This window comes from Gallus gallus, chromosome 2 (genome assembly GCF_016699485.2).
Source record: "Gallus gallus isolate bGalGal1 chromosome 2, bGalGal1.mat.broiler.GRCg7b, whole genome shotgun sequence".
Classification (NCBI taxonomy): domain Eukaryota; kingdom Metazoa; phylum Chordata; class Aves; order Galliformes; family Phasianidae; genus Gallus; species Gallus gallus.
In genome coordinates this window covers 51,118,591-51,146,032 of record NC_052533.1, presented here as the reverse complement: position 1 = coordinate 51,146,032, position 27,442 = coordinate 51,118,591, and the positions used below count along the sequence as shown (strand labels likewise).

Here is a 27,442-nt window from a genome sequence, read left to right as displayed (position 1 = left end):
GCTATGTTGAACCTCATTAGGTTCACACAGGTCCACCTTTCAAGTTTGTCGAGGTCCCTCTGGATGTCTTCACTTTCTTCTAATGTGTCAGCTGCACCACTCAGCTTGATGTCTTCCTACTGTTGCAGAGCTAGCTGGCTTGTTTTGTACCTGTGTTAAGTGTGCTTGTTTAAAAGCCTCTATACATGAAGCCATCATGTGGTGATCTTTGCTGCTGTTCATTTTTGCACACTTACTCGATACGGCATGTATTATTGAATCAATTTTGTTAGTAATATCTGCTAATCACTTGAGAAATATTTTAGGAATCTAGAAATTATCTGTGTACCACAAAGTGTCTTGAGTTTTTTTTTTTATTGTTATTTTATGTCTCCATGCTGCATGATGTCATTAAAAACTCGCAGTGAGCCTTATGACTTTTAAGCCATTTCTACCTTCAGAGATGTTTATTGATCGAACAGAACTTTGATGTGCTATGCTGGCAGTCTGTAAAAATTGTTTCACAAGGTGAATCCTGAGACTGAATGCTGGCTTGAGACTAAAACGTATTTTGATTTAACGTTTAATGGGTTGGGTTTTTTTGTCGTCGTTGTGGTTTTTGTTTTTTTGTTTTTTTGTTTTTTTTTCCCCAAATTGCTTTCTAAGGTACTAGTGATCAACATATATTAAAGGTTAACTGTGTTTCGGTTTGGTGCATTTGAAGAGCTCCTATTTAATTTTACAAACAGAGCATTACGGGTTGGACTCTCTCTGTTTAAAACTTTACATGTGAATAATTAGAAAACACAAATTATGCTTGAAATTTGATTGAAAAAATGGAAAATATAGGACTGCTTTTCTTCCAATATCAGGATATAGAAATTTCTCACTTGCTAGAATGTTTTTGATTTTGGTTTTGTTTTTCTATGAAAACATTTGGTGAACCTTGTTTTTCTTACACTTCCCCCCCCCCCTTTTCCATATACATTATTTGTGTATGGTTCCAAAGTCTCTGAGGAGAGTGCCTGTTTTCTTTAGCACCTCTCTGGCTCTGTTGGCTACAGCAGTAACAATACCAAGCAAGGAAGGTTGCAATTGATGCCAGCCAGTAGAAAGTGTGCGGGTATAATATGAGAAATAAATAGGTGAGTACATATATATGAGTAATAAATAGGTAATATGTTCATGTTTCTAATGTATGTTGTCACTTACAGTTTTATCAGAAGTAAACTTATTCTCTGGCACATCTATGTGCATTCAAAATTTACAGATAAGTGACTTGTTAGTGGCAGTGCTTGCAAGCCATGAAATCCCTCAGATACAGTTTTGCATGTTGTAGCCACCATTGTGTCCTAATACTTCACACCATTGTGTATTCTATATTCTAAGATAGGATAATGGGCTGAAGAATGTCTTATTTTCAGGCTGGGGGAGACAGATGATGCCTTCAGTAGACTGCTTTAAGTCTACTGGAGCCTCATGGAGCTGGTCTGAAAAAACTTCCACAAACCTTTTCCTAATTACTGTAGGCATGTTCACAGCAGTAATAAAGCAAGAAAAAGCAAGGATTAGTCCTCTGAAATGAGTTTGAGAGGAGACCTCGGAAACAGTGCCCTCTAACTTTTTTGTTAGTATTTTCATTCTTAAGTGGATCCAGGAAAGGATTTACAATAATCATAAGGCATATATTTGCAGTGACATTTTTTATTTTACATTATTATGCAAGCAAAAACAGCACAGGCTATCTGTGATCTAGTTAAACTGTTGAAGTAAGCAAGAATTAGACAGCATTTCTAGGCTATTTTCCTACAAGTTGTAGTTTCACAGTGAGCTGCAGTGAATTCTGCCCTTCCATCCAGTTTGCTGCAGGCACTATTTGTATGCTCTTTAGTGGTGATAGCAGCTCTGCAGGTAAGAGTGGCCATTGCTTTTCCATTGGGATATAATGCTGCAGTTTATTCTAGAGTAAAAAAAAAAAAAAGAGAGACAGTGAGTGACAGAACAGCTCAGAAATGTGACTCTGGGGTTTTGCAAATTGTTTATTATGAACACCATGGGAATTAAGATTGTTTCTATGCAAACTACTGTATTTAATAAAGAACAAACAAAAGCTTCCTTGGGAATTCATTGTTGAGAAGGTCCTTCTGTCCATTTAAAAGATGCTCACTTTCAGTGTTTTACATAAGACTTAGCTCTTTTTTTTTTTTAATTTTTATTTTTTTTTAACAAACAAGAAACCATAATGATTAACAATATCTGGTAGTGAAGCTCTCTTCCTTTATTCATTAATGAAGCTGAGTGCATGATAAAGCAGCTCACTATAGTAATGAGAAAGCATGGAGGTGCAGGGCACAGCAGCTTACAGTGCAGATACAGAAATCCAGGGTCTAAAGGAGTCAGTAATGTTTGATAGCACTATCAGGCACTCTTTCTTGATAGTAATTTCTGACTGAGGTTTCTTACTTTCATTTAGTGAAGAGTTTAAGGTCTCAGCAATACACTGTTAATGTTGGTGAGGGTGATGATTTACAGAGCTTAGGAAATTGTACCCTAGTGCTTCTTTATGATGTTTGCGGTAGTAGAACTGGCTAATATCAAGTGTTGCTCCACTTTCTAAAACCACACTGGATGTGATTTTTGTAACTTCTAAATTTTAATAATGCAGGTATTGTCCAAAACGCTGTTGAAGTAAGTGGAAGACACAAAGCAGAAACATTTCAAAGGGAATATTTTCAAGAGAAAATATATTCTAAAGATAGAGTGTCTTGGGTTGGAAGATCAACTAGCAAGATCAACAAGTTCCAACCCTCAGCCATGGGCAAGGTTGCCACTCACTAGATCAGGTTGCTCAGAGCCCCACCCAACCTAGCCTTGAACACCTCCAAGGATGGGGCATCTGCAACTTCTCGGGGCAACCTGTGCCAGTGCCTCACTACACTTCTGAGTGAAAAATTTCGCCTGACATCTAATCTAAATCTCCTCTCTTTTAGCTTAAAACCATTTCTCCTTTTCCTATCACTATCAGACCATGAATAAAGATGATTTCCTTTCTGATTACAAGCTCCTTTTAAGTAATAGAAGTCTCCCCACAGCCTTCTCTTCTTCAGTCTGAACAAGATGGGGCAGCTGATGAGAACAAGAGTAAAGGAATTTGGAAGACTAAGTTGGTGTCAGATCATCTTGGTAGCCAAGCTAAAAGCATAGCAGGAATTAGAAAAAGAAGTTCTTTGGAACTTCCATATTCTCTGCTGTGAGCTCTGGAGAAGCTGCCAGTATCTCTCATGGACAAAGGGTAGAGCTTTTGTCCTACAGCACTCTTTGGCTGGTGTACTGCACCTTGTGAGTGATAATTCTCTATGGATTGATATGACAGAACCTATGCTTGCTAGCTGTTCTTCAGTTTTTTCTTCTGTAGGAAATAGTTTGGCTCATCTTTACAGAGTTCAGGTTGAGATCTCACTCAAGCAAACAAATGATAAAACTCCAACATATTTCCATGTTAAAAATGCATGTTATAAGCAAGTACTGACATAGTCCCGAGAGTAATCTCTTTCATGGAGAGGGGAGGTGAGACCTCCTTACTTTACATACAGCTGTAAAATATACTCATACATTGTAACAAAAGTTGTCTTGGAATTCTATCTTTCCTCTTCCATTACTAGCAGTTTACTAATGGTTTGGAATAAAAAGAGCGGAAGATGCTAGATTGCTGGCATGCCAGAGACCCTGTCAGAAGTAGACTACAAGGAAAAGCACTGTTGTTTTATGTTTGTTTGTTTGTGTTCTTTTCTGTCAGTGCAGTAAAGATAAAAGCACTGGAGTAACAAAAATAAGTGAGCTAACAATAACGTGAGGACAGTCAAAGACAAAATAGGTCTTACCTGATACTTCAGTGGTTGGTTTCTGAGTTTGTTCTTTGTTTGACTCCACACTTGAGTTAGGGGTGGTTTCAGTACTTGGCTCTCCACTTATCTCCCATGTGGCCTGTTCACACTCTTGTACTCCAGTGTTCCCAGTTTTCTCCACGCCTTCCTCTTTGTATGGGTCTCTACTGTATTCCACAGGGATCTTGCTGCTTGGTTGCATGTTGAGATCACTGCTTTGCTCCACACTCGTTTCCTCAAGCACAGGGGGAACAGGTGTGCCTGCAAATAAAAGGAGTTCACATGGATGAAGAGAATTGTGGGGAAAACCCCAGGTACTTCTAGGATTGTCTAAACATGTGCATAGTTGCTTTTGTGGATCAGAGATCCCAAGCAGGAATTGCAGAAGGGAGATAAATCTGAGAATAAATCCACTCCGGAATGTGAATATCAATTCAAATTTATGAAGATTGTTTTGCCAGTGTTTGACTCACCTTGTGCCTTTAGCAGGTTGACCAGAATCAGAGCCAGTGCTGCTGAAAAGATTGCCATCTTCTTCAGCAGGATTACCTAAATGTCACACTAAGCACCAGTGTTTGGAGCAAAAGCTAGAGTACTTCACCAAGAGAAACCCCTGGCTATTTAAAGGCAATCCTTTACCTCCATGTGCTTTGATATCTCCCTGAAAATACCAAGTTGGAATTAAAAAAATGCGAATTACATTCCTAAAATGAGTTTAGTGCTTGTCAGGAACTGTAATTGGTCAATTCCTGGCCCTTGCTACAGGAAAAGATAACCTTTTCTGTAAGCAGTTTAGCATGCTATGGGCTGAGAGGTGGGGTGGTAGTAGTCAGGGCCCCAGGTGGCTGTGACACTCATAAAGCTGTCATCGCGTGCTCCTGGCAGGGCTAATTTCTCAAGGCAGTTCATCCTGATGGTTTAGAATGAAGACCTCCAAAAATCCTTTGATTGTGACACTTAAGAAATCAAATGTGCCTCACACTAACAGGTGAAAGGTAGAGGGTGACTAAAAGTGTGCAGCTGGCTTCTTTGTGTAAGGAAGCAGTGGTGCTAAAGAACAGTGAAGTTTTGGAAAAGTCTGGGTGAGCATCTCATTGGAACACCTTCCTTTTTCATTGTGCATTTCTGCTTTGCGTTTCCAGTCTGTAGTATCTCAGGGGTTATCTCAGCCCCATTGTAATGCATTTTGAATGTTTGGACTTTATGAGACAAATCCCCAGAGAGAAGACAGTTTTTTTTTGTGTGGTTTGCTCCAATTTTATGGAAGAGCCATTTCTGATACAGAAAAAAAATACTGTTTATGTGTACACAGGTTCCCATGACCTTCCTGATCCCTCCTCACCACTACCCGGTTGTGGCAAGACACTCAGCAACTGGCAGGTGTAGCAAGGTCAGTGATGTTTCAGCAACGCTCAGGCAGCAGCAGGCCTCAGGCCTGTGTGGTCAGTTTTCTTGTGATAATAATCTGCAACTGTGGACTGGTTCTTAATCTTATGTTCATAAGAGTGAGTGGTATGATTGCGATAACTAGCAATTCTGCAATAATTAGCAGAAGTTGGTTCACGTCAAATCAGTGTAAAAGGAATCAGAATCTGGCTCTTCAAGATTTTTTTTTTCTACTTCCATGATTTCACTTGTTTAATATTGCATCAACTTAGCTTTTCAGCGCTGTGTTTCTTTCAAGTTGCTTCCACCTCTAGGGTTTGCCTCAGGCATTATTCTTCTAATCAAGCTTCTAATGGTGCAACTGGAGGGCGTTGGTTTTTTTTTTCCTCTTTTTCTTGACATGGAAAAAAAGCTGATGCCCATGAACATCTACAGATAGATGGCTGCTGCAGGTCTCTCTTGTGTTGCTAGTTTCAGGTCATGCATAACTTTTTATTTTTACTAAATGTGAATGGAAGAATTTGTCTAAGACTCATCTGAAAGAGGTAATAGCATGATGCATAGGTCAGAAATCTCCAGATAATTCTAAGTAGCAGGAATCTTCAGTATAGGCTAATAACCCTTCCCCTATCTGCCCCACTGAATGCTTTTTCTAATACATCTGTCTTTATGAGTTGGTCGGCATGGTATTTGTGGAGGCAAAGCAAATGTGTTGCAGATTCCTTTATTCCTACTGAATTATCACTGTGCGAGGAAAGAGGAATCGTCATGTTATTCCTGCAGTGGATCTCCAAGTTTTTAAACTATTTCTCCTGGTGGTGAGTGAAATGAAATGCTAAAGTTAAAAGGCAAGAGACCTTTCCAAGGCTCACTGAGCAGTTTCCCATCTTTATCTTCTCATGTCTCTACTGCTTGTTCCACTGTTACAGTTTCTAACAAACTGAAGGAAGTGAGTGTAAGCATTTTTAGGCAGAGTTGTAATTCATTGTTAGATTCACTAACTGCTCACCATTGTCAGTCGCGTTGTTACAGCTCCACAAGCAGAAGTAGTCAAGGCCTAGATTATGAGTAGGAGCTCTGGCTGTTTTTTTTTCTGAGGACTAGCGTGGGGGCGGGCCTGCCATCATTCAGCATCTTAGTTACCTGAAAGTAAATGGATCTAGAATTGCTGAAAGAATCTACAAATTAGATGAGATTGCTGCAGAATAATGTTGAGGACAGAATGTAGAGGTTTATTGCATTTTGCTCCCTATTTTTTCGCCAAAAGACCTCATTTGATAAGGCAAATTACGTGTACAGGGAGGCCACATCCTGGAAAGGTCTTTCTCCAACATTTTCCCTCTTCAACTGTCAGAGTGCAGTCCTTAGTCCAAATATTACATCTATGTATAACCTAGTCACTGTAAAGAAGTAAATTATAAATGTTCATTTCAGAAACAAAATCCCTCTCTGTGAAGGAAGAAAACTTACAGAAGCCCAGCCTATTTGCTGTATTAAAAAGAAAGGCACAGGATTGACTTATGGTTTGGATGTCCATGGGGAAAAAATATGCTGGTTTCTAAATGAGTGACTAATGCCATGGATAAAAACATAACCAGACACTGTGGCTTGATGCCAATCCAAAAGTTAATGATTTAGGTACCTATCACTCATCTTAGTAAGTGGGAAATAAGTTATACCTAAGAACTTGATAAATTAGAAAAAAAAAAAGTTTGATTATCTAGTGATACCGTGTAGTCTCTTGAGTTGCAGTTGTCCAGATTATATGCTGTTAATTATCTCTTAGAAATAAGTAAATATGAGTTAATATTGTGGAGATGGATCGCCATCTTCCACTATGGGATGATGAGAGATATTTGGTTTCATTGTTAAAATGCTGAAGGTTACAGCATACCTGGCCCATGTGCATGAATAGTTCAGACACTGTTCATCTCACTTATGTAGAGCAGACAAAAGAGATCTTTAGCTGAAAAAATGGTATCGTAGGATAGTTAAGACTGGGAGGAACCTCAGGAGATCTTCAGTCCAATCTCCTGCTCAAAGCTGGTCGTCTAGCTCATACCAACTTACTCAGGGATTTAGTCGGTCTGGTCCTGAAAGCCTCCAAGTACAGAGCCTCTCTGGGCACTTTGCTTCAATGCTAGTCTGTCATGGTGCAAAAGTGCTTCCCTGTACTCAGAGTCTCCCATGTTTCAGCTTATGCCTGTTATATCTTATTTTCCCACTAGTTACCACTGTCAAGCCTGGCTACATTATTTTGATTACCTTGATAAATAGTTGGGAGGCTGATAGCTTACATGTGTTTATTTACATGTTATCTGGTTGCTTATTCTTACATTTTCCTGGGCATCAATTTATGGCCACCTTTGTAAACAGGACTCTAGGCTAGCTGGATCACTGCTCTGACTGGATTATGTTGAGCTTATTCACTAGCATCCTTTGGTGGACTAGCCCAAGAGGGAAAAGATGTGGATCCAAATTTGGGTGTCTGGAACGACTGCAGAATACTTAGAACCAAATGTAGCTGGTATTTTCATTACTATGTGAATAAGCAAATTCTCATTTTTATTTTTAAAGCATTGCAGAGCACTTTTGGCATAAAACCTACTTTTTAGGTTTTGATATCTTGCCAAAGGAGACCATTTGGAAGATTGTTTAATTTTCAGTAGACTCGGTGATAAAGATCTGTGAGGTTGGATAACATGAGATAGAAACAAGTTGTTGTGAAAACAAGCTGTTTCTTTGTTAGCAGGAAGAACGAGATTTTCTGAAAAGGTGAAGGATGCTAAGCCTTTTGTTCTTTTCTTGTGAGCTGCTGTTGTAAATGCCTTAGGGCATCTACTGACAGATAGATAGAACTATTTTGTGTTTTGGGAAAAGGATTTATGGTTGTTTCCCTTTGGGTACTTCTTTTGTATTTTGCAAAGAGGTTTTCTTTTTCATGGGAATTACCTTGACATAAAAAGGAGAATCAAAGATTCTGTTTCTTCAGAGCTTAATTCCACAGGAAGAAAAATACATTTTGCAACCTTCTCATTTTGTTTCAGTTTTTCAGTAAGGCAGACCTTGGCCTTTTCCTGGGAATCTGGAAAAAAAAATAAAGTCAGGATGTTTTGTGCTTAAATAAAGATAGACTGAGCAGCATATCTGAAACTCTAAGTATAACTCAGAATGATGTTTTGTGTGCTGTACTTCATGCCAGAGTTTCAGTACTATTTGGGTCTCAGCCACTTTTTTCTTTCCCTCTTGTTCTGGCAACAGACACCACTGAAAAGAGCCTGGCTCTATCTTCTTTGCACCCTTCCTTCAGGGATTTATACAGTTGATAACATATTCTTTGAGCCTTCTTTCTCCAGGCTGAGTAGTCCCAGCTCACTCGCCCTTTCCTTGTCCATGAGATGCTCCAGTCCCTTCATCACCCACCACTCCAGGTGTGACCTCACCATTACTGAAGAGAGGGAAAAAAATCACCTCCCTCACTCTGATGGCAACCCTCCTCCTCATGCCCCTGAGATACCTGTAAGCCACCTTTGCTGCAAGAGTGTGCTGCTGTCTCATGTCATCAGTTAGTTGAAATTCCACTACATCATACCTTTAATGCATTGTGCAGTAGGAAAATGTCTGTAAACCTAGAAACCAAACATCATCCTAAAGTAAAGCCTGAGCTGATGCTCTGGGATTTGCCTATAAGAAAATACTTACGATTTTAGAACAACAAATTTCATTAAAAAAAAAAAATGCTGTAGCAAGCTGTTAGAAACTTCGTGGAAGACAGCCTGAGAGATATTCAAAAAAACTGCAGTTATTGGAGGGGAGCACAATAAAAGCACAACTAATAACACTCCTGTTAAGGAGCAAAGAGACACTTTAAGGACTCAAGAAACAGAAGGAAATCATAGAAAATATGGAAGCAAAACTATGTTATTCAGAAATCACATGGAGGAAAAAGATACAAGTAGAAATAAGAACAGTGGTAAACTGGGAGCAGGATGAAGCTGTGTAGGCTTTGAATACTCTGTAGAAACAATCAAAAGCTTCCGCTTTTTTGCTTAATCACTGTGCTTTTGATTTCCTCTTTATTGCAGCACAGACTGAAAGAGCAGAAGTTCAAGCACCTGATTCTTCACTTTTTCTACCATTTATTTGGGGGTACATCAGTTTTGGCTATCCTATCAGCTTTTCCTTTATGTGTTTATGTATTCCATCACTGCTCTCTAAATGTGTATTTGTTACTGTTTCATGGGATAGCAGTAACATCCTTTCCACTGAGAGCTATCTGAAAGAGGTGAGGAAGGAAGCTCACCTAAACTTTGCAGGATGGTGTAGATAGAGGTATTTTACCCATAAAACTTCAGGCTTTCATCTTTCTGCCAGTGGGCAAAAATGCTTGCTTAGAGATAAAAGGCCCTTCCTCAACCTTTGAGATCTTCTGCTTACCAAACAGCATATTTCACCCTGTAATTCTGTGGCTTCCCACCACTGCTGTGAGCCTTTCTGGAATGAAGTGCATGGTGTAGGAATGTATCAGTGGAGAAGCAGGTGCCATAGTGTCACAAATACCACAGCTTTCCTGCTCTGAAAAGGTATTTAGCATAATACCTGAATCCCAGCAGTTTCTGAGGAAGTGGGAGAGCACTTTTTATCTTCTTCAGAGCCAAGTAAAACATACCCCACTTTAGCAAATGCCTTCTTGGAATGCTTTAAATTTCTGTACTATGGATCACTTCTAAAATTTTGTACAGAAAGTGAAATGGCAGAAATATTAATGCAGCACAACATCACTTGCAAGTATATCATTTCTGTTTATAAGAAGGGAAGCAAACAGAAATCTACAGTATGCTTTAAAAAAGGCTTGTGAATAGCAAAATGAAGTCACAAATTTCATGCATGGGACAATGTTTCTTGTACAAGGCAAGTTGTGCCTTATTGTAAGGTGCTTTCCCTTTTATTATAGGATTCAGTATTATCAGGTCTGCTCCTAAAGTAATGCCTCCTATTTTGTTATCTTTGCCCACAACATCAGAGGATAATGTTGGTAGTATGTCAGTAGGGATTGAGCCTTCCTGCCAATATTCCATTACATTTTGTTGATGTGTGACAGATGGCAGCAGAGGTATAGTCTGACAAATTGGCATTTGACATGGAAGTGCGTATGAATCAAAGGTGTGTCACTGAATTCCCCCATGAAGAAAAATGTCACCCATTGAAGCTTGCTGAATGTTTATGGAGACCAAACAGTAGGTGTGAGCACAGTGAAGTGGTGGGTAGTGCATTTCAGCAGCAATGACAGTGACGTGAAAGGCAAGACATGTTCTGGATGACATGCACAGCCATCACACCACAAAATGAAGAGCATCTCAGTCAGCTCATCCACACAAATTGGCAGATTGCAACCAGGGAACTGTGTACAGAGCTGAATATTGGATTGAATGTGTTGGAAACAATACTGGCAACATTGAAATATTGCAAAATCTGTGCCAGGTGAGTCCATCAGGTGCTTACCTAGGAACAGAAAGAACACAACAGTAGACAACAGGTTGACCATGAGCCAGCAGTGTGTTCTTGTGGCCAGGAAGGCTAATGGTATCCTACAGTACATAATAAAGAGCATGGCCAGCAGACTGAGGGAAGTGATCCTCCTCTCTACTCTGCCCTGGTGAGGCCACATTTAGAATACTGTATCCCATTCTGGGCTCCCCAGTTCAAAAAAGACAGGGATCCCCTTGAAGGAGTCCAGCAGAGGGCCACCAAGATGATTAAGGGCCTGGAGCAGCTCCCATATGTGGAAAGGCTGAGTAACCTGGATCTGTTCAGCCTGGAAAAAAGAAGACATGAGAGGGGGTCTGATAAATATTTATAAATATCTAAAGGGAGGTTGGAGATGGGAGGCAAATGGACGAGGCCTGGTTCTTCTCAGTGGTATATAGTGACAGGACAAGGAGTAATGGCCTAAAACTTGAACACAGAAAGATCTGTACTAATATGCGGACAGACTTCTTTATGGTAAGGGTGATGGAGCATTGGAACTTGTTGCCCAGAGAGACTGCGGAGTCTCCTTCTATAGAGATATTAAAGACCCGGCTGGATGCCTACCTTTGTGACCTATGGTAGGGTACTTACTTTAGTGGGGAGGTTGGACTCAATGATCTCTTGAGGTCTCTTCCAACCCCTACGATTCTGTCATTTTGTGTGATTCTATGAACAATGTATGCAAGTTTGTCAAGACCTATTGAAACAGTATGAGGCTGAAGGTCACTGTTTACTGGATCGCATTATTACGGGTGATGAAATGTAGAGTCGCCACTATGTCCAGCAGACAAAATGACAGTTCGTGGAGTAGCAACATGTGAATTCCCCATCAAAGATGAAGTTCATGAAGCAGCACTCAGTAGGTAAAGGGATGTGCACTGTCCTTTGGAATAGGAAAGGGGTGATCCTTCCGAATTTCCTGGAATCTGGACAAACCTTCAACTCTAATTGCTACATTGCAATGCTGACTAAAGGCTCAAACTTCCAAAGTCAGGCCAGAGAAGAAGACAACCTTTCTCATGCAGCTTGCAACTTTTCCCAGGCCCCATCCCAGTGTGAAGATCATGGAGCACATTGCCAGTCATGACTGGACTGTTTTGCACATATTCAACACATGTTTTATGAAAACCTAATTAATTCATGGTGAACCTATAAGAAGAGTAGGGATAATTTAAACTCTTGAAACTACCAGCATGTGGGTGAGAGACTCACTTTCTCATCGGGGTGTTTTTGTAAGATGTCCATCTTCAAGTCACTGCTCTGACTTGTACTATATTTCAAGAAATAACTTTCTTTTGGGAGGAGGAGGGACATTTTAATAAGGGCATCAATTATCATCTCTTCTGGGAAGTTTACCAAAATAGCCATGCTAAGGCAACAACAGATTCTGTACAGAGATGGGATCTACCTATTTCATGTTGTCTTTGATGTAGATCTGCATAAATAAGGCTTTCAGTGGGAATGCCATTACTTGTTCTTGCCTTAAATGTAGATATTGGTTATGTCAGTCCTGATTCTATAAATGCTTTTGTTACTATTTGCCTACAGTTAGTAGAGAGGTGGATTGTACAGCTCATAATTTTTGCTGTCTTCCCTTAGAGAAGTCAGGTATGTTTTTAATTCTTAGTGGAGCCAGTTGAGTTTTCAGGTGAAACACTTTCCCATTGGAAATACTCATTTGCCAGCAATGAAACACTCAGTGCTGTTGTTCTGTTCTGTCAAAAAACATTTGATAGATACCAAGGACACAGCAACAAATAACTGAGTACATTTAAAGTGGAAAAGAGAAAAGGCACACCATTTTGTAAGAGCCTTCAGGGAGGAGTAGTAAACCAAGAGAACAAATGGTTTTTCAGATGGAATGTGATACGTGTATGTAAGGGATTGTATGATCTGATTGGGATAGCTGGAGGCTGCATTCAGGAAAACCTCTTCCAGATACATCTCTTGGGATTACTTTTTATTTCACCGTGGAGGCAGAGCAGGCTGAGGAAAAATTAATATTTCAGGATTTCTTCTTCTTTCAATTTTTATCACTTGTCCTGTCTTCAGATTTTGTTTGTATTTTATTTCTGTTCATAAATAAATCAAAGATCATAGTAATATTTAGATTGAAGGTAGTGTTTTTACACCTAGAGCTCCTAGAGACACAGTGCAGGAGTTTATTCCCTCCACTGGATCAGAAGACAGACTGGGTTGTTGGCCATGGAAAGTTAAAGCTTCAACACAGTGTAAATGACACTGCTCCACTTGCTAACAGTATTGGTTTTGTTTGTTTATTGCTATCCAAATCCATATGAATTGACAATAAATTATCTGTTTCACTCACCTTGGTCGTTAGTAAGCAACCTCCCTGTTTTTTTTCTCAGTCTAAAGACTTTATTATTCCCAGTTTTATTTGTCTCAGCGAGGTGTGGAGACTGACTGAGCAGTTGGGTGGCAGTTTGGCTGTTTGCCAGTCAACTCACCAAAAAAGCCAAAACATTTTTCAAGTACAAGCTCTACTTTATTTTTCCTTTGTCCTCAGTGTGCTCATGGGGGAACAGGAGCGGGATAAAGTTTTACAGTCTGATCTAAACTCCAGTGACACTAAGAAGGGTTTGTCTCTCTCTGGCCCTTCCTATTCTCAATTGGTTATGTCCAGATTTTCCACTTAGCAATGTTAAATCAGGAATAGAAATAACATGTGGATTTGCACTGTAGCACAAACCCTCTCTAGGTGGTTAATGTGAATTCCTCAAGACCCCAGCTTTCTTTCCCAGGGGCTCTACAGAAGCCTCTCTTACACCTGCATTGTAGGCAGTGATTGTGCTTCTAACATCCAACATAATTCCACAATGCTGCGGATAGCAATCCCACTCATCCCTGTTCTTGACTGCTTGTTCCCACCCTGCCACTTTTGTCTTTCTGATCTTTGTGTGGCTATGTAGTTGTGATGTGTGGCTAACCAGTGAGGCACCATTAGCACAACAGTTGGGGTTTCTTTCGAAAAAAAACATTGGGGACTGTAAGCACTGAGGAAGAAATATTCTATGACTTAAAAGTAGTTGTCAGTTAATTGGACAGGAGAGCTGTGATTATCTGCTCCTTATCTTGACACTTCAAACTAAGCCCATGTGCCTCGCTCCAATTTAAAGGAGGGAGAGGAGGTTCTTTTAATATATGTATACCTGATGGCAAGATTAAGACACAAGGGGTCAAATGTTAGCCTGACCAGTTTATTACAAATTCTAGTCATTTAGGAAGATGGGTGATAGAAAAGATAGGAAATAAAAGCAAGGAGTCTTTGTAGGAAGCAAGAGGGAGATAGTCACCACCATGGGTCCTGTGTGGTTTGTAGTTCAGTTGTTGATCTTCAGTAGTGGTGGGTTGTCAAGCATTGTTATTTGCTTGATGATGATGTCTTTCCAGTGGTAGTACAAGCTTATTTATAGGTCCAAAGTTGTCAAGTCAGCTCTCTTTGGAGTGGCAGCTTCTGGCTTTGGGATCTCTGCAGAAACTCCTTTGTTCCCATCTTCTGGGCCTTGCCAACAGATAAGAGGGAGCAGGGATGTACCCACCTGCATCCTGTTTTTCACAGGACACGATGGTATCATTCCCCACTTTTCCCATACCAAGCTGGAGTTATTTGGTCACAGGCCAGATCTTCCACCAGTAAACACTCCTGAGCACTCTCTTCCAGAGGCAAACAGCTCTGAAGGAAGGTGCTTTCAAATGTCCACAAAGTGATGTTGACTGTCACAGGATAGCACCCATCACTCGCCTCCTCAATAAATCAGTTAGTGTCTTATCACAAGAAATACCTCAGGAAGCAAGCTCTGAGCCAGAAAACAAAGAAGGGTTCTGACATCCTGTAATGAGGCATTTGTCTAACATATATATAACTGCTTTATAAGAAAATCCTTATGGATATTGTTGTTTGTGTGGTGCATAAAGAGTTAAGAGGAAACTCTCTTCATCTTTGCACAGCCTGGCAGCACCTAGTTGTGAAGATAAAAGCACCCCTCAGAATGAACAGGCTGTGAAATATATTTGAAAATAAATTCTTTAATGCCAATTGTCATTATGAATTAATTTTCAAATACATTTTACAGTTTTCTCATGCTGAGAGGTCCTTTTATCTTTGGAAATTCCAGACGGTGGGGCTGGACAAAATAAATGTATTTTTTAAAATAAAGTAGAAAATATTGGAGCAGGATTATGTCTTTCACAGATTATAATAGTTATATGCATTTCTCATCAGACTCCAACTCTCCAGGGACTCTCAGATTTGCATGAGGTCTGTGGCTCCTAAGTTTTGCATCTGGATATGTGACTGGTCTAATGGAGAATTACTGTTTGCATTTGCCATTACTGGCACTTTGTTCAACTTGGCCACACATACATAAAAGGTGGCCTAAAGCCGCTTATTAGGAAGATAGGTAACGTGATGTGTTGATGTGTCATGGCTCAGCCCTGACACATATGTTCAAACTCGGCAGTCCTAGCTATATCTGTTATGATTTGTTAGCAACCTCTTGACAAGGAGCTAAGCACCAGAGCTAGCTCTAAAGTGGGTTTGGAGGTAGAGTTCAGTTTTCTGTATTTTTCTCCACTTTTACAATTTTTTTGGATAGTATCAATTGCTAAGCATGCTTAAAATCTTGTTAATCCTCCTCATGCTGAAAAATTATGAATTCCTTTTTTTTTCTCCCCCAGAATTACAACATAAAATTCTAGACATTTTCAGCAACTCTGTAGAACAAGTGAATCTGAAGAAAAACTACTTGCAGCATTGGCTTCTGGAGGGCTCCAGCTTAGCAGCCTTTCTGGTTCATGGATGACAGGGGAGTACTGGAGTCCCTGTGAAGGCAGGTTTGTCGTGCAAATGCTTAATCTGCTAAATTCTTTCTTCTTCTTCTTTTTATTTTTCCTTTGCATCTCTACAGGAAGACTTTCTTGTCTATACTTGGACCTATTCCTTTTGGGCCAAACACATGGATACCATTCTAGTTTTACTGGATTTATTCTTAGCATAACTCGAGAGGAATTTGTTAAACAATTGTGATCAAAGTTCTTGGAACTTGAAAAATTCATTGGGAAATATCCCCCAAATAAAAACAAAACAAAAGGTAATAAGTACTTCAGCATCTCACTCCTCAACAGGTCATGGTTATGTGTTAATGGCACCAGTATTTCAACAGAAATAGACATGTAATTTGGGCAAACAGGAGAGTAGGCATTACTAGTTCTTATCTACCATCAAGTGCATTACAAATGTTATTTATTTTACAGTATTATACAGTAGGAATTTTGACACCAGTCCTTCAGTCTTCTTCATATTATGTTTAGAAGAAAAAAAAGCTATGGTTTTTTTTTTTTTTCTCTGTGAAAATTTACCATCCATAACATTGTTTTGGTATTTCTCACTGAAATCTGCCATATACACATAACAATCCAACAAGGATTTTATTTTATTTTATTTTATTTTATTTTATTTTATTTTATTTTATTTCTGATTTCTGATACTGTGCTGACCTCTTGAGATACCAAACATGGTAACCATTTTTGAAGTGGAACTGAAAGTCTGGATGTAGGACTTTTTTTGGTATCACAATGGCAATTCCAGTTGAACTCTAAAAGCCCAATTTAAGTCTCCATAAAGTGTAGTTTGAAATAATCCCACATCACTGGTTTCATGAAGTGTACCCCAAACACAGATGCTACTGAAACTCAGGACTTGGTCTGACAGTATATTTGTAAGCAAATTCAAAAAAAAAAAAAAAAAAAGTAGGCGCTCCTAAGAAATGCAGTCTTGCTTACCCTGTTTCCCATAATCTCAGGCATATTTTTACTCCTTCCCTAGTGCAAAGCTGTATTCTTGTATTCTCCAGCAAAGTGAGGGAAGCACATAGGTTAGACATGGATGCTATTTCCCCAAGAGGGGCAGCAGCCAGCCATGAATATGTTGCAGCTCTACTGTCAAATTGCATACTCCATCAAGCAAATATGAGCAAGGGGTAGGCTTAATTAAGATGATTTTCTTGTTTTGCTCATTTGCTTTCAGTGCCTTTAAAGCTGCCCATTACAGCTGCTCTAGTCCTTTGTGGATCAGAGATCTTACATCTAAAAAACACATTTTTTTGGGAGGGACATTATGGAGACAAATTCTGTAATTAATATTCATGTAAATGAAAAATGTCCTGGTAATACCTGGGGCACTTGTAGTTTTTATTTGATATTTATAAGCTAGGGATTTATCCAAAGTAGTGAAGAGTTTCTGCCTTTCCCATTTCAGGTTGATTTTCTATGCTTTTTCAGCATCCAGTTTACTCCCTGTTTGATTCTCCAGAAGGTGCCCAAGTCCTACTCTTAATTCTAGCTGTTGCTCTCCTTTTGAAAGATCATCTTGGGGATATTTTGGCAAAATGAAGAAATGTTAGTCAGTTGAACTTTACTCTGTTGTCAAGTCAGAGATACACTGATAATGTCTTTTGCATCTATCCGCAGATCTCCAGCTTTTCGTTGTCCAGATTCCTTGCTCAAAGCCAGTGACAAACAAGGAGAGAGGAGTCTCTAGGCAGTGGAGAGGACATTGTAGCCACAGACTCATTGGGACCAGGAGAAGAGAAGATAAGCGTGGGAAATTAGGAAATCTCGGTAAGGGTGTCCTAAGAGAGTACAACAGAAGAAATTGAAAAAGTTGAGTATAGAAAGGACAGGAGGAGGAGTAAGTGAGAGCCCACCCAGGGCAGATGTGGGAACAGACATCACCATTAAGAGCCATAGGGAAACAGGTGGATATGAAGAAATTAGGAAGGAATAACACTTACTTCTATCTGGAGATATTCAAAACTTGCCTGAGCACTATCCTGTGTAATCTACTGTAGGGAACCTGTTTTAGCAGGGGGGTTGGACTAGGTGATTTCCAGAGGTTCACTCTAACCCCTGTGATGCTGTGATTCTATCCCCTGACCCATGTTCTCATAGCTAGTGGGAACTATGCAAGGAATAAGGGACCCTGAAAGAGAAAGCCAGCCTAAAGTTTTTTTGCCAGCAAAATCTCAAGCTTTATTCTTGAACTGTGTGTTTCCAGAGCACTTGTGTATTTCTCAGGAGCAATGGTGATAAAAACTCTGAGTGAAAGCAACTTAATGAATATGAGATGGGACTTTACCCTGTCAGAACCCTGCCATTTGTGAGTAAGGGCCCTGGAGTAAACAAGCATATGAGCTTCCCAGAAAGGTGATGTGAGATTGTTTTCACTTGAGAAAACTGTGTGTTCTTATTACAGACTTGGTATGGTCAGAAGTAAGAGCTACCAGCATTGAAGACGATTGAGTATAAAGGATTGCCTTGATTCCTCTCATAAGATGTAAGTTTCAGACATTGTAAGCAAACAGGAGGACCTGGGACACAGATAGAGGCCAATATCTGGAGAGAGAGCCACTGCAGACAGTCATCTCAGATGTAGGATGGTTAAGTAGTTGACTGATACACATTTCATTTTTTATATTGTTTTGAATAGGATTTTTCCTTATTTTCTTTAACTTATATTAATGTGAAAATGAGCTTTTTTTTAAAGTGTATTACAAGCTTTGCAATAAGAGAAACAATAGGGCTTTTTAATTGTTTAATTATTCCCTTAGAATCAAGAGCCATCTTATAATACTGGTCAAATTTGCTGTTTTTTTTTTTTTATTTATTATTTTTTTTAATGGTAGATTTACCTTCTATGGATTTTGTATACAGCATGGCTTTTCTCCTTTTCTACCTGATTATTATGATAATAGCAATGAAAAAAAAAAAAGAAACATAACAAAAAAAACAACACAAAGCCTACAGGACCATTCAATTTCTTCAAGAGTTACATCCATACATTTCATCAGATGGGAAAAAATGAGCCAGTATAATTTTTATTAATAGTCATAACATCAGTTAGGAAGTCGGCTTAGAGTTTCTTGGTTATATTTATCTAGTGCTGGATACTGTGGGGAACTCTTACCCTAAACAACAATTTCTGCATAAGCGTGGGTTAGCTGTATTCCACTGTATGTTTTTTATGACCCCTTCTGTGCTTGTGGCCATAAATGGAGGGCTGTCATCTTTTTCCCAAGAAGTCTATCCTCTTTCTGGCTTTCTGTCCACTTTGCTGCTTGGCATTAAGCAGCTCACTTTCCCTCAGTTTTTCTTCATACCCTTAATGCATCCATCTCTATATATGACAGTCTTACTGGGACTTATCTTGTGATGTAACTGCAGAGTGCCGAGGGCAAGGAGACATCTGGCATCAGCTGGGGCTTTTCAAGTCATTGGTTTCCAGACTGAGGGCTGAGGGCAGGAAGCTCACTGTGCATGGCCTGGAGGTCACCCTGGCTTCATGTCAAAATCCTCAAATGTTGATAGGGCTGATTACTATTTGCTAATTGTCTGGATGAAAGCCAGAGAATAGCTGGTTTAGGTGGATGCTGTCTTGTGGGCAGTAATAACATTAGAAGGCAAAGGCTTGCTGCATCACAACTGGAAGAACTGAGTATGCTTCTCTGATTGGGGATGTGTAACTTTGTCAGCTTGTTCATTACAGTGTGTCCGTAGTTGCTAAATGCAGACTACTTACTACAAATTGTATTATTTTCCATTTAAATAAAACACATAGTTGCTTTTATTCTCCAGAAACAAACCCTAAGAAAGCTCTGACTCCTTTTCAGTTCAAAAAGCAATAAGGATTACAATTATTGTATATACGTATATATATATACATACTTCCCACCCACCCCCCCCTCCCAGCAGAACTCAGTTTTGTCTACATTCCTGTCCTACTCTGAAATAATGAATACCTCTCTGGTTATGATAACAATCTATAGCCATGGTCTTAGTGATGTATTTGCACTGTGGTATTAAACTCCAGCTGTATTAAAGGAAAATCTTTGTTTAAGCAGGTTTCCGCCTGAAAAGGTTGTTCTCCTTAAGAAATGTAAATTATTGAAAGATGAAATTTCAACTTCTAGCAGTCCCACCTGCCATTCAGGAAGTGTCTGTTTTCAGAAGGAATTCCTAGGAGGGAGGAAATTCCCCACCGATTAGGGAGGACTTTTTGTATAAGACTGTTTTGATTTGTATAAGGGTCTAAAGGGATATTTTTCATGTCACTGAAGAAAATCCAGCCAAAAAGATATTTTTATTTTTGGGCTGCTTAACTCAGAAGGCTTCTTGTACAGAAGTGTTTCCAGGAATTGTCACCTCTAAGACTATTTCTTAATGATGTAACTCTCCAGCTTTTAGATAGTAATAAAAATGAAGAATCAAAAGCTAGAGAAAACCCTCATTTCTGTGCTTAGGACATCCGTTAACTTAAATACAGAAATAAAAGACACGTGTCCATTGGGCAGATGCTGTTGGACATGCTGCCTGAAGCCCAGATCCACACGTTGTGAATTACAGCAGGACCAGCAGACTGTGACAGCACATAGAGGCTCCCCCCCTGTTCACCTTTTCTCTCTGAAAACACCTTCCAACTGCACTGGAAAATAAATAAATAAATAAATAAAGCAGTTTGGACTTGGGGAAACATACTTCAATCAAAATCCAGAAGAGGGAGCCCTCCATCAAAGTAAGGCTCTGAACTGGATCAGGACCAAGATTCACAGAAGTTTCCACTTTCTCTTCCACCTGCTTATAAATCACTCTGTGGAATTTCTAGCCTGTCTGCCTATTCTTTAAAGACTAACAGCTCACAGTTCCTAGCTTTAAACAATATCATTCAATAGCTAACATGCATGTGTGAGATTTTTTTAAAGCTCTAACTGGACGTATCAGATCTGGAACTCAATACCTATAAAAGAAGGGCTTCCATTATCCCAAAAGGCAAAACATCTTTTTTTTTCATGCTCTGTTTATCGTAAAGCATGTCCTGATATTGACTTGGTGCAAAGCTTTCCTTTGCCTTAAGGAAGTCTGCAGTCATTATCCTTGTTCCTGCTTGGCTGAAGCTGGGGAAATTTGATGGAAGAAGGAGTAGTCCCTTTACTGTAACAGATGAAGTTTATGCAGGAATTTCTCTCAGATCCACAGAACGAGTATTAGCACTGAGCAAGACTCATCTATAAAGTTTTGCAGCCAAATGACCTTTTTGTATACTGCGTGTGTTGTTTTAATGTGTGCTTATTTAACCTACCCATAGAGCCCCAAATGACCAGAAATACTGATCACCTTGATTTCTAGCTGCCAAGATTCTGTCAGTCAACTGATATTCATCTGGCTATTTCTAAAGTTTCCTGCTTGTACTGTCACCCTGGGTGTAATGGACACATTAGAGAAGGTTTTGGATCCACCCATCTGGTAACCAGCACTAGTTCTATTTTGCTGGTGTTTCTACGCTTTCTTTTCCCTACACAAATAACAAGTATAATTTGCCTTACCATTTCTTGTTCTCTGGATGATGGTCTCATATTTAGGGTAAGAGTTTTATCTGCCTTCTGCTCTTTTATTTAGCTAAAGTGACTTTTAATTAAAAAAAAAAAAATCCTCAGTCAAAAACTAAGGCAAACAGGCCTTCAGTTTGTCATCTCAGTCATGTCTTCTGTTCCTTCTGTCCTTCTCCACTACCTCCCACAGTTCAGGGTGAAATCTAGATAGCAAAATCCCTTTGGGACTTATTTTGTAAACACCCAGGTATAGATGAGAATAGCTCCTGGGTTTGTGTAATTCTCTCACATTACTACAGTACTCCTCCAGACTTGACCAGTGTGACACAAAGGCATGAATTTTGCTTAGGAAGTAAATCCCGTTACCTTTCTCCTGCACACTACTGAGAGAAGAAATGACAGTGACATCCCTTGATAGGACAGAATTTGAGGAAGCAGTAGAAGAAGGTGAATAAACTGGGACAAAAAGATTCATGGCTGTAGATTCAATGGCTAAACTGTCTTTTACAGGCATACTAGGTAACTTTCCACTCCTTCCCTTTTTCTCATTCTCTTTTCCTGTTTTGTTTGTTTGTTTGTTTGTTTGTTTTTCCTCCCCATCATGAGTACAAGCAAAGCATTCAGTTTTTCATATACCTTCCCAGGGTTGGTACCCTAGTTATCTGGACTATATTTTAATTTGTCCCTTGATGTACATTTGAATTAATACTCAGCACTGAGTAGCCACTCTAGTTATAACAATGAAGTGAAATATATTGATGAAGTATACACTACACGGAAAAATCTAATTAAAATTATGGAATTGGCTGGGTTCTTGGAAATTAAGCTTTCAATATATTTGTTACCCTGTATGATATCTACATGGTGAATGCTAGCTGACAGTGTTCTATGCTTACAGAATGGTTTGTGTTGTATTGAAGAAGACACTAAAGTAAGCATATTTAAAGAACGCTAAGTGATTTCCTTAAGTTTTTGAAATACACATTTGTTTCATTTCAGAATTGTTGCTGTGAACACCCAAGGGACCTTTAAGATCATCTAATTCCAACCCTTCTGCTACAGGCAGGGTCACTTCCCTCTAGATCAGGTTGCTCAAAGCCTCATTAGCCTGGCCTTGAATACTTCCAGGGAGGAGCATCCACAACCTTGCTGGGCAACCTGTTCCAGAGTCTTACCACCCTCACAGTAAAGAATGTCTTTCTAACACCTAGTCTAAGTCTACCCTCTTCCAGTTTAAAACCATTTCCCCTCATCCTGTCACTTAATGCCCTTATAAAAATCCCTCTCCAGCTTTCCCGTAGGCCCCCTTCAGGTAATGGAAGGCTGATATAAGGTTCCCTCAGAGCCTTCTCTTCTCTAGGCTGAAAAGCCCCAGATCTCTCAGTTTGTCCTTGCAGTGGAGGTGGTCCAGCCTTCTAAACATCTCTCTGGCTCTCCTCTGGACCTGCTCCAACAGCTCCATGTCCTTGTGTTGGGGGCCCCAGAACTGAATGGAGTACTCCAGATGGGGTCTCATGAGAGCAGAGTAGAGGGGCCAAATCACCTCCCTTGACCTGCTGGTCATACATCTCTTGATGCAACCCAGGATATGGTTGGCCTTCTGGGCTGCAACCATGCACTGCTGGCTCATGTTGAATCTTTGGTCAACCAGCACTCCCAAATCCTTCTCCTTAGGGCTGCTCTCAAGCCATTCTCTGCCCAACCTGTGTCTGTGCTTGGGATTGGCCCACCCAGGTGCAGAAACTTACACCTGATGATTCTATGATTTTGGAGAAGTTTTTTTGTCTATACTTCGAGGATGCAGGCACTGTGGCTGCTAATTGAATAAGTTATGGCTGTCCTGAGGTCTGTACGTTATCTGTGGAAGGGCAATACTGGACAAATTACTTCTCTTCTTTTCCCCCTGCCAAAACACAAGGTTAGACAGGCAAATTGCCTTCCCCTTGGATCAGAGTGCTGGAAGGTGAAATCAGGCTGTCAAATTGCTTTCTGTTGGAAAGTGAAATTATGTTGGTAAATTAGATACCCTCCTGCTGCTAGAATGAGAGTTTGAATGGGAATACCAGCAGCCTGAGCTTGTGTTCTTGTTGGGTAAGCTTGCTGCCGGCCAGGAGGTGGATGGACAGTGGGCGATGTCGTGGCTTGTAAGCTATGTTTTGCCTTCCAGGCCAGAGCAGCATAAGAAAGGCTACAGTTCCTGTACTTTCACTCTAACATTGGTGGGTGTTTTTTTTTGTTTTTGTTTTTTTTTTTAATTATTATTATTTTTAATAAAGCACAGTGTAATTAAAAAAGACATTAAATCAAATCAGTTCTATAACAGAGCTCGCAGGATGACTGCAGTTAATGCCTTTAAAATAATACAGTAATAAAAGAAAATTCTCCTATTGCCCAAAGACAACTGGTTAACTTCCTTTTTATGAAACTGCAGGTCTTTTTATTAGGCTACAAAACTGTTTCAACAAATGAAAACCAAATGTATAAAGAATGTGAGATTTTATTTAAATTCTCATGCTAAAATAGCATAAGCCACTAAGCTCTTCAAGTGAAGAACTGCCTCAGTCTCTCCAACAGGCTGTATCATGCTTTTGAGAGAGAATACGGGGCATGTCTATTGAGCAAAGTGTTGCATCGTGCTGTTAGATAGAGGATCTATACAGTAACTGCACTGGAGAGATTAAGAAGCCATTCAGTATGGAACTATTCATAGTACCAAACCCTGAGATATGCAAAGCATTATTATGAATCTCAGATTGGCACATGTTGTGTTCTCCAGTCCCAAATAGTTGCTATTGTGGAGACAGCCTATTTTAATATTCACATGCAAAAGCTTTCAACATGTACTGAACCTATGCCCTCTCTTGTAATAGTATTCATTCTAGTGCTAAACAGACATGAAGCCAAAAACAGCCCTGCTGTAAATGAGTGCATCTACTATTGAGATTAATAAGAATTGCACTTGCTTACACTGGGGCTGAATTTTTGCCTGTAAATTGCAAACAGTTCCACCACAGATGGAAAATATATTAACCTTCTGTGAACATAAACTTGGTGTGTCATCTATAGGGTTTTACTTTTCAGTGATTACTTCCTATCTGGAGAACAATTATATTTCAAATGGGAAATGTTTCAGTAACAGATCTCTGTGTACTACCTGAACAAGTTTATGTCTTGGCATCAGTGAAAACAATTCATGTATAATGCTTGTGGTCTAGGCACTTACGTCTTGAATTTTGACAGGCTCCTTGGAAAGACTTCAGAACAAGCTGTTTTGACCAAGAGAGAGCAGTAAGTAAGACTTTAATAAGACACATTTTTATGTGAAATAAACCTTAATAGGCAAAATACTTACTTTTCTCTATTTTGCTTATCTTTTCTAGTGAGTTGCTGAAGTCTCCCACTGAAAACAACCTCATCTGGCTCATGTTTCACTCAAAGGCCAAATTCCTACTTATGTACTTAACTTACCTTGCAGATCATACCTTGTGCCAAGACCCATTAAGATACAAAAGTTATCATATCTCCCTATGAAGAAGATTCAGGTTCCTAAGTGTTTTTGGTGCTGCATTTGGGCCACCCTGAATTTTGGAACTGGCACAGGTTAAGTAATTTACCAACTTTTAAATTTCCTTCTGCACTACAGCTGCCTGCCTGTGAAATTTTTGCCTCGTGCTCCATGAGGAGAGAGCTTTTGGAGGATATATAGCCATGGAAATTTCCAAGGAAACCACTTTTTATAGATATTGGGCAAGACTTACACTAGATGTGAAAGGTGCATAGAAAGTTTTTTCAATTCTCATGCTATATGTATAAACAAACATGGTGAGGTTTGTAGCAAAATCATGGTGACGCAGAAGATAATTTACTCTATCATAAAAATGAAAGTAATTAAAGAACATGATACTGCATTTGAGGAAAATAAACAATCTTGCATTTAAATCGTGTAGAATAATGCATATCTTTCAGAGGTTACACACAGATCCTTAATGTGAAATAGTTTCTGAATATTAAGTCTTTAATAGTGTTCACCCTCAATGCAGTTGCCTCTTAAAGGAGTATAGATTATATGTATTCCACCTTTTTTTCTCTGGAATGATGTATGACATTTGGTCAAATGCATTGTGCTCTCAGGATAAATTATAAAGTACTTAAATGTGTTTCATTGCACATTATACTTCATCTTCAGGCAAAAATGCGTTTTGTCAAAATATTGATTTGTATTATCAGGACACATTGTATAAAATCCATGACTGAATTTCATTCCGGGGAACTGTGCAATTTGTCTAACCATTCCAAGGAAAAAGGACAACCAGTACATATGAGGAACTGTGTTGGTGAAATGAATTTTAATCATGTTTATCATCCTTCCAGATACACTGTACAATGGGATTTGATAAATTTCACTCCCTAGACCTCAGTCTGATGGCTGATGAGATAGGAATGTTACAATGTCCCAGTGGCATCAAGCTGGATTCCTGCTCTTAATAGGGTGCTGATAATACAGACACGGGTAATTTATCTGTTACTTAAGAAAAATTAAATCAGATTCTGTGAAAGGAAACAAACCAAATAAATGAATATAGGTGAGAATTAATGTAGACACATCCTGGAGAATATAGTCAGTGTCTAGAGGTTTTAAGGTCTAATGTAAGTATTTGAAGGATTGTTTTTTCTTTGCATCTTGTGTTAAAAATTGAGAGTCATGAACCATGGAGTCTCTCAGGCTTTTTCTTTCTTTCTTTCTTTTTTTTTTTTTTCACCCCTGCAGATATTCTATATGACCTTGGGAAGTTGAATGAGGATGATTCTGCCCTGGTAGTCAATGGGCTGCATTCTTCAAAGAGAGGAGGACTAGAACTGCATCCTTCCTATCTCTTTGCTTGTAAAAAGAGACAAACAGTTCACCTCCTTGGGGTGCAGCAAAGCTAAATCACCTGATATTTGCAAATATTGTGACAAAATGTGAGCTTCTGTTTGCATCTGCTGAAACTTTGAAGAGCAGGTTCTTTGCTGTGGCTGTGGGTTACCCACCAGAGGGCAACATCACTCTCACACAAGAAATAACGCATACACTATTTGATCCAAAACTTGCCAAAAGCAAGAGTAATCTTTTCTTTGGCCTTTACAGCTCTCTGTAAATGCAGATTTTTACTATATTTCAATATTAGCCTTGAAATAAAATGGGAGTGTGATGGTGTTCTCAGGGTATTGTTGGCAGCTAGCCTTAGGCAAAAGCTTCAAAAACTTCAAGTGCTGGCTAGAAACACAATAACAATTTTTGTTTTGTTATTGGTTGATACAGTGCTAATATCCTTAGTAGCCGTGACTATCTGCAGTACATTGTGAATTGCATAGCTTTGGTTTACTTTTATCACTTTTATCTGTTTTTCAATATGGGAGTGACTTTGCCTTCTCTGCAGATGTTGATGGGACCTACTGCTATTGCCACTCAATTTGGCCCTGTATTCAGACACTATGGGTGAAGGCACAGCTGATGCTGGGTCACCTAGGGCTCCTGGCTCCTCCCTACATGAGGCCCAGAACTGCTTGTGCTGCTCCCTCAGTGACAGAATTTATGCCCCATGGGAAATCCCAATGAGAAATTCAGTCAAATCTTTTAGAGTGCTTTAAGTGAAGCACAGGATTGTAATAAATCTTTGCAGGATCACAGGCCTCAGTGATGTAAAAATGGGCAACCCTGAAAACAGAAACATTTTTACGCAGCTTAACTGACTGATAAGAAGCCTGCCTTTTAGATATCGTGGTCTACTAAAGAAATGCCTTATAGAGATCAACTTAAAAGAACTCTGGAGGTCAAAAGACCAGGAGTTCAAAAGAAAAATATCAGGCTATCCCACTTACTTTTACTGTACTTAGAATTTGGGGAATTGGGTGCTTTTTAAGCTAATTTCATGAGTTATTGCATTTTAACTCCTAATGCTTGGATATCTGTGACTAGACAAACATTACAGATGACAGACAGTAATATTTAGTTGTGAGGCAAAAGGGGCAAACTGTCGTCGGTTTTTAATTAAGCTTTACCCTCCAAGCATCAAAACAACAAATACACAGAAACAGTGGTATGTAAACTTGAAATTCTCTTGGTGAGGTAACAGTTCCCTCAGGATACTTATCTGTATGATAGCCATTGTATTGGATGTGTTTATTTTCTCCCAGTTTTTGTTTATGAAATACTACCCTTAGATTAATTTGGCATTTATTTTAGATACTGTTAATAAAAGATGTGACTACATACGTGAA

General features: G+C 39.3%; 1 protein-coding gene and 1 long non-coding RNA gene across 4 annotated transcripts; one reads left to right on the top strand and one right to left on the bottom strand.

Moving 5' to 3' along the window:
* Positions 1 to 1,663: 1,663 nt before the first annotated feature.
* Positions 1,664 to 4,457, bottom strand: LOC420770. Its single transcript, XM_429784.7, has 3 exons — positions 4,337 to 4,457; positions 3,861 to 4,124; positions 1,664 to 1,939 (listed from the first exon to the last, which is right to left on the bottom strand). Exons 1-3 carry the CDS (start codon positions 4,392 to 4,394, stop codon positions 1,935 to 1,937), a joined length of 327 nt encoding a protein of 108 aa, XP_429784.1. The 5' UTR covers positions 4,395 to 4,457; the 3' UTR covers positions 1,664 to 1,934.
* LOC101749674 lies at positions 3,887 to 27,442 on the top strand. 3 transcript variants are annotated; one of them, XR_005857287.2, is made up of 7 exons: positions 3,887 to 5,253; positions 15,477 to 15,632; positions 17,268 to 17,417; positions 18,052 to 18,132; positions 24,422 to 24,469; positions 24,562 to 24,781; positions 25,950 to 27,442. It is a non-coding gene; the product is annotated as an uncharacterized LOC101749674 (long non-coding RNA). The 3 variants fall into 3 exon arrangements; XR_003073666.3 differs by lacking the exon at positions 25,950 to 27,442 and adding an exon at positions 23,349 to 23,400 and having other exon boundaries at positions 24,562 to 25,941; XR_001465021.4 differs by lacking the exon at positions 25,950 to 27,442 and having other exon boundaries at positions 24,562 to 25,941.

Bases quoted from the DNA above. Each gene is read 5' to 3' on its own strand.
- LOC420770 (XM_429784.7), bottom strand. From the start codon at position 4,394: ATGGCAATCTTTTCAGCAGCACTGGCTCTGATTCTGGTCAACCTGCTA. The intron at 4,125-4,336 runs GTGAGTCAAACA...TTTTATTTGCAG, and splicing joins CAACCTGCTAAAGGCACAAG to GCACACCTGTTCCCCCTGTG.